This window comes from Rana temporaria, chromosome 1, assembly GCF_905171775.1.
Source record: "Rana temporaria chromosome 1, aRanTem1.1, whole genome shotgun sequence".
Lineage (NCBI taxonomy): Eukaryota > Metazoa > Chordata > Amphibia > Anura > Ranidae > Rana > Rana temporaria.
The window spans coordinates 23,781,765-23,789,264 of NC_053489.1; the positions used below are offsets into that span (position 1 = coordinate 23,781,765).

Consider the following 7,500-nt stretch of genomic DNA (forward strand, 5'->3'; position numbering starts at 1 on the left):
GAGCCTGCCCGACTATACACGTGTACTGCGCTCGGTATATGCCGGTGCAGTATTCAAACTCGGCGCGGAAAAGCGGGAAACGAGCAGGGAAGACGCCGGACCCGACGAAGAGGACGCAGACGGACGCCGCAGCCGCAGACGGACGCCGGACCCAACGAGGCTGCCGATGGACGCCGCGCAAGACACCAAAACTGCAATTACAAAAATCTTTTTTCCACAGGAATTTCAGGGCAACTTTAGGGGTGCACGCTATACGAGGGAGCGCGCAATACCCCAATAAATACGGTATATTTTTGGGGGATATTTATTATAGCAAAAATATTGAATTTTGTTCAAAATTGTCGCTCTATTTTTGTTTATAGCGCAAAAAATAAAAACCGCAGAGGTGATCAAATACCACCAAAAGAAAGCTCTATTTGTGGGGAAAAAAGGACGCCAATTTTGTTTGGGAGCCACGTCGCACGACCGCGCAATTGTCAGTTAAAGCGACGCAGTGCCGAATCGCAAAAACTGTTCAGGTTCTTGAGGCTGCCTAAAGGTCCGGGTCTTAAGTGGTTAATATATTGCGTCAATTTCATGAAGAATTTTTGACGCTTTTGGTTCCAACAGTGTCTTGTGCACCAAATGCTGGTCCTTCCCCAACGTGCCGCATTGAGGAACAATGAATGCACCAGATTCCAAATAAAATACTGGCAGTTTGTATCTTATGAAAGTGAAGTGAATTCGGAACCAACTCTCTATTCGATGTACAGAGAGAAACTGGTACAGACTGATTTTGTGAAAGCGTCTCTCGAAGTGTTCTAAAAGAAGTGGCACAGTGTGCGCCAAATACGAGTACAAGTTGTGGAGCAGTACATGGATTTGGCGCGCGCTGCACCACTTTTAGAACACATTGAGGGACACTTTCCCAAAATCAGTCTGTGACAGTCTCTATGAATTCCAGGGATTACGTTTCAGAAAACTCTATACAGTGGCACGTGACACTGAACATACTGAAAAATACATTTGGGTTTGCATTTGCTTTAAGGGCCGGTTCACACCGACAGCGGGAATAAGGGCTGGTTCACAACGACAGCGGGAATAAGGGCTGGTTCACAACGACAAATTTTACGAGTTCAGCTGAATTCGCACGATTTCATTCCTGTATATCAGTCCCGAATTCCGGGGCGTTTTCAGAGACATCGTGTGGGTTTCTGCACAGATGTCTATTGAAAAATCGCACCCCAAAGTCGCCGAAAGTAGTACAGAAACTGCTTTTGGGGGTGCGGAGCCGCAAATGCGGCACTGCACTGATTCAGACGGTGCCATTGCCGGAAATAGCTGCCGATTTGGCATGACAAATCACCGTCTATTTCCGGCAATGGCACCGTCCGAATCTGTGCGACATCGCATTTCAGGCACCGCAACGGTTCCCAAAAGTATTTTCTGTGCTACTTTTGGTGACTTCAGGGTGCGATTTTCTATATATCTCTATAGACATCTCTCTATCTCTAAGAAATCTCTATCTCTATCGAAATCTCTATCCCTCTATAGAAATCGAAATCTCTATCGAAATCTCTATAGAATTCTAATAGCTAGATTCACGTAGGGCGGCGTATGTTTGAGCCGGCGTAGCGCATCGTATTTATGTTTCGCCGCCGTAAGTTAGAGAGGCAAGTGCTGTATTCACAAAGCACTTGCGTCCTAAGTTACGGCGGCGTATCATAAATGTGCCGGCCTAAGCGCGCCTAATTCAAATTGTGAAGAGGTGGGCGTGTTTTATGCTAATGAATCGTGACCCGACGTGATTGACGTTTTTTACGAACGGCGCATGCGCCGTCCGTGGACATATCCCAGTGCGCATGCTCCAAATTACGCTGCAAAGACTTATTGGTTTTGACGTGAACGTAAATGACGCCCAGCCCCATTCACGGACGACTTACGCAAACAACGTAAAAATTTCAAAATTCAACGCGGGAACGACGTCCATACTTAACATTGGCTGGGCCAGCTTTTTGTTGGACTAACTTTACGCCTGAAAACGCCTTACGTAAAACGGCGTATCTTTACTGCGACGGGCAAGCGTACGTTCGTGAATAGGTGTATCTCGCTGATTTACGCATTCTAGGCGTAAATCAGCGTACACGTCCCTAGCGGCCAGTGTAAAAAGTCAGCTAAGATACGACGGCGCCCGCTGTCGTATCTTAGCTACATTTAAGTGTATCTCAATTTGAGAATACGCTTAAATGTACGACGGCGCAGATTCAGACTTACGACGGCATATCTACTGATACGCCGGCGTAAACCTCTCTGAATCTGGCTATAAATCTCTATAGAAATCGAAAATCTCTACAGAAATCTAAAGAAATACATCTCTCTATAGAAATCTAAAACTCTTGCATATATAATATGTGTGTGTGTGTGTGTGTGTGTGTGTGTGTGCGTGTGTATGTTCAGTGCAAGTGTTGATGGTTGTTATCTATACCTTTCAATTCTACAAAGTACAAGCTTTTTTTCCCCCTTGTCAATAAAAAGATTTGGATGCAAAAAAAAGTATATAGAGCCAATTTCTTTTCTGGCTTGTCTTTAATTCCTGAACAAGTATCACCACCAGAGGGCGCTCTTACTCCAGATATCGGAGGAAAGAATATTGAAAGACAGCAAAAAAGACTCACTGCAGCTCTGCAGCAGGAACAATCCAGACCCCTCACAGTTCAGGAACTCTCCCGTCTCTGCAGAGAATAAAAAATAAAAGTACAATTTTTACCCATCAGTAAAACCTTATTCTAATTATTTCAATAATAACAATTTGCTTTTATGGATGCCCCTTCCTCTCCCAATCTAAAAAGCTGCTGTAAAATACAATAAGGTGGGAAGAATAAAAGATGGAATAAAAAGTAGAAGTGTGGTCAGCACACACCAAGACCCGGGGCAAAGGATGGAGGCCACCTGGGAACCTCGGGGGCGGGCTACATGCATCTCCCCCAACACCTTCGTTCTGCTTAGACGCAGTTCTTTTGGGCATTCTCGTGGGACATTCACTTTATTCTACTTCCTACTACCTCCGATCTCGTCCTACTACCTCCGATCTCGTCCTACTACCTCCGATCTCGTCCTACTACCTCCGATCTCGTCCTACTACCTCCAATCTCGTCCTACTACCTCCAATCTCGTCCTACTACCTCCAATCTCGTCCTACTACCTCCAATCTCTTCCTTCTACCTCCAATCTCTTCCTTCTACCTCCAATCTCTTCCTTCTACCTCCGATCTCTTCCTTCTACCTCCGATCTCTTCCTTCTACCTCCGATCTCTTCCTTCTACCTCCGATCTCTTCCTTCTACCTCCGATCTCTTCCTTCTACCTCCGATCTCTTCCTTCTACCTCCGATCTCTTCCTTCTACTTTATTCTACCGCCGATCTCTTCCTTCTACTTTATTCTACCGCCGATCTCTTCCTTCTACCTCCGATCTCTTCCTTCTACTTTATTCTACCTCCAGATTTCTTCCTTCTACTTTATTCTACCGCCGATCTCTTCCTTCTACTTTATTCTACCTCCGATCTCTTCCTTCTACCTCCGATCTCTTCCTTCTACTTTATTCTACCTCCGATCTCTTCCTTCTACCTCCGATCTCTTCCTTCTACCTCCGATCTCTTCCTTCTACTTTATTCTACCGCCGATCTCTTCCTTCTACCTCCGATCTCTTCCTTCTACCTCCGATCTCTTCCTTCTACTTTATTCTACCGCCGATCTCTTCCTTCTACCTCCGATCTCTTCCTTCTACTTTATTCTACCTCCAGATTTCTTCCTTCTACTTTATTCTACCTCCGATCTCTTCCTTACCCATCCTTTTTCTACTCCCCCCCCCCCTCTTTCTTTAATGGCACTCCAGTTGTCCCCATAATGTAGATGCTGCAGCCACCTAGGCAAGTATTCTGTTATATATTTTTGGACCCCGCTGTTCTCTTTAAAAAAAAAAAAAAGGTACCTTTGCTAACTTTTATTTTATTTTATTTATTTTTTTACACATCTGCCTAAAATTTAGCTTTAAAAAAAAAAAAAAAGGAAAAAACACAAAGGGCCAGATTCACGTAGCTCAGCGGATCTATAGATCCGCTCGATCTACGTGAATTAAGATCCGCTCCCGCAAGTTTAGGAGGCAAGTGGCTAATTCACAAACCACTTACCTCCAAACTTGCGACGGCGGATCCTAAATCCCCCGGCGGAATTCAAATTCCGCGGCTAGGGGAGTGTACTATTTAAATCAGGCGCGTTCCCGCGCCGATTTAAATGCGCATGCGCCGTCCGCGAAATTTCCCGGCGTGCATTGCTCCCACTGACGTCGCTAGGACGTCAGTGGTTTCGACGCTTACGTAAACGACGTCCGTCCGTATTCGAGAACGACTTACGCAAACTACGTTAAAAAATTCAAATTCGACGCGGGAACGTCGGCTATACTTAACATTGGCTGCGCCTGATAAAAGAAGGGGTAAGTATACGACGGGTACGCCGCTACGGAAACGTCGTAAGAAGACTGCGTCGGGTCCGCGTACGATCGCGAATTTGCGTATCTCGCTGATTTACATATTATTTATCGTAAATCAGCGGGAACGCCCCCGGCGCCATTTTTAAATGGAAAATAAGATCCGACGGTGTTACACAGTGTAACACTGTCGGATCTAGCCCTATCTATGCGTAACTGATTCTATGAATCAGGCGCATAGATAGGACCAGTGTAAGTCAGAGATACGATGGTGTATCTGTAGATAATACACCGTCGTATCTCTTTGTGAATCTGGCCCAAAGTCCATATATCCTGGTCCCCCCCTCTGACGCCCCGTGCTGCCGGTGTAGCAGTCTGCACACGGTAATACACAGTGCAATAACGCTCAGAATGGCACACCCTCATTGGTCAGCACTGCCACCCGACCATGCTGACCAAAAAGAGAAGTGTTGTTCTTCTTCTGGGACACCTTAAAGTGGAGGTCCACCCTAATAATAAAAAAAAAAAAAAATTGACAAAAAGGCTAATAAATAAAAAATAAAATAAAAAAAAAGTACACTTACCAGAAAAGGCTGTTACTATGCGGATTGTCCTAATCTTCCTCGTCCGCGGGGAGGTTCTGTGTTCTCCTCCTCGCGTTGCCTCTTGGGAGATGGAGGCGCGCTGCATTCTGGGACACACAGGGCGGTGTGCCCATTCACAATAAACCGCGCGATGCGCAGTAGGAAACGGGCAGTGAAGCCATAAGGCTCCACTGCTTGTTTCCCTTAGTTAGGATGGCGGATCGGCCTCGGGGGGCCGACATCGGGGGCTTATTAAAAGTCAGCATCTCCAGTGTTTGTAGCTTGGCTATGCTGACCAATAGAGAGTCTCCTCTTCCCACAGGGGGACCAAGTCCCAAGAGAAAGCCGGATCACATTTTCTTATCAGTGATTTTTTTTCTTTTTATGAGAAGGTGAACTTATCCTTTAATCGCATGCTTTATTCTCATAATTAAAGAATAACTTTCATCTCATCTGCCACTGACCTTTTTCTATGTCCTTGTAGAGCTGATCTATCAGGGTATCCAGACGTTCCCTTTCCCGGGCTGGCAGCTCCAGGGCATCGCATGCATGAACCCACCGACTCAGGGAGCTGCGAGGAGAGAGAAGAGGAGGACGGCCAATCACAGACTGGAAAGCCAATGGAGGAGCAGAGGATTTCTTGGGGCACTTTGATGGCAACCCCAATGGCCACTTTCTTTTAACCACTTCAATACCAGGCGCTTATACACCTTCCTGCCCAGTCCACCAAGTTTTTATAAAAAAAAATAAAAAATCCCACAAATAGTTTTCTTTTGGTGGCATTTGATCACCTCTGGGTTTTATTTATTTTTTGTGCTAATAAAAAAAAATTAAAATGTTTCTTCGTTTCGGCTACAAAACTTTGTAAATAAGTACGTTTTCTCCTTCACCGAAAAGTACCAATGAGGTGGCACTGACGAGGTGGCACCGACGGGCACCGATGAGGTGGCACTGATATACAGCACACCGAAGGACACCAATGAGGTGGCACTGACAGGCAACGACGGGGTGGCACTGACAGGCAACGACGGGGTGGCACTGACAGGCAACGACGGGGTGGCACTGACAGGCAACGATGAGGTGGCACTGACGGGGTGGCACTGACAGGCACCGACGAGGTGGCACAGACAGGCTCCGACGAGGTGGCACTGATATACAGCACACCGAAGGGCACCGACGAGGTGGCACTGACAGGCTCCGATGAGGTGGCACTTACAGGCTCCGACGAGGTGGCACTGATATACAGCACTCGTAGGCAGCACTGCAGGCCACTCATAGATGGCACCTATAGGCAGCACTAATCAGAGGCACTAGCCGGCATCACTGATGGGCACAGGGTGCCATCCCTAATGGGTAAGGAATGCCATCACTGGTGGGCTCTAGAGGGCTTACCTGGAGGTCATGGATGGGCATCTCTGGTGAGGTCTGCACTGATAATCAGGAGAGAAGCCAATCGGCTCTCCTCCCCTCAGGTGTGTCATCGCGAGTAGAGGAAAAGACAATATATGGCTCTTCCTGTTTACACTGTGATCATCTGTGATTGGACACAGCTAATCACACAGTAAAGAGCCTCCGGCAGAGACTGACACACAGCACCACCGCGCTGTTCGCCCCCCGTAGGCAACGCGATCGCGGCTTATCCTGCTGGACATCATATGACGCTCAGTCTGAAAGCACTTCCCGCCCGTCACTTTGCTAGATGGCGGGCAGGAAGTAAAGATGATAGAACTTTAGGAAATAACGGCGAGCCGTTTTCATTTCAGTGCCAGGAGGACCCGTTCTTATCCCAGCAGCAGAACTCGCGCATGCGCTGAGCTCTCTGCCCTGGATTCAGTGTTTTTTGGCCACTCTGTGCAAAATGAGCCGCACAGTGGAGGCAAGTATGACATGTTAGTTATTAAAAAAGAAAAAAAAATTCCTTTAGTGTTCCTTTAACTCCAACCAAAAAAAATGATTTTTAGTTTGTCGTTTTTTTGGATAGCGTAGAGAAAGGTTAACACCCCTGTAACATTTGTTTTGCCGTCTGTGCCCCTGTTCAGAAGATTGCGCCTCACTTTCTCACCTGAATAAAAAAAACGCAGAGGAAAACAAATCGCACCAAAAAAAACTCTATTTGTGGGAAAAAAGGGACAACGACCGCGCAATGGTCAGTTAAACCGACGCAGTCCCGTATCACAAAAAAAATGGCCTGGTCAGAAAGGGGGTAAATTCTTTCGGGGCTGAAGTGGTTAATCATGGAGATATCCTATGGTGCAAGGAATAGGCTATGCAGGCTCACCTTGTGCCGATCCCCTGCCCGTTTGTTCCTACAAGAGCAAATAACGATCGGAAGCCTTCTGGTGTGAACCACTGAAAAAAAAAAAAAAAAAAAAAACACAGAAAGAAGCAAATGAAAAAGCCTCACAGATGATCGGCGATGGGGAGAGGTACAAGCACCGATCTCCCTGTATAGTCG

At 46.6% G+C, this 7,500-nt stretch overlaps 1 protein-coding gene across 1 annotated transcript in view; it reads right to left on the bottom strand.

The window, feature by feature from the left end:
- The window catches only part of SMYD5 (SMYD family member 5), a 42,430-nt gene that overhangs the window by 9,275 nt on the left and 25,655 nt on the right, over positions 1-7,500 (bottom strand). The window contains exons 8-10 of the mRNA XM_040336007.1: positions 7,324-7,394; positions 5,510-5,616; positions 2,655-2,711 (exon numbers count right to left, since the gene is read on the bottom strand). Coding sequence (XP_040191941.1) covers positions 2,655-2,711; positions 5,510-5,616; positions 7,324-7,394 — 235 coding nt within the window. The remainder of the gene's footprint in view (positions 1-2,654; positions 2,712-5,509; positions 5,617-7,323; positions 7,395-7,500) is intronic.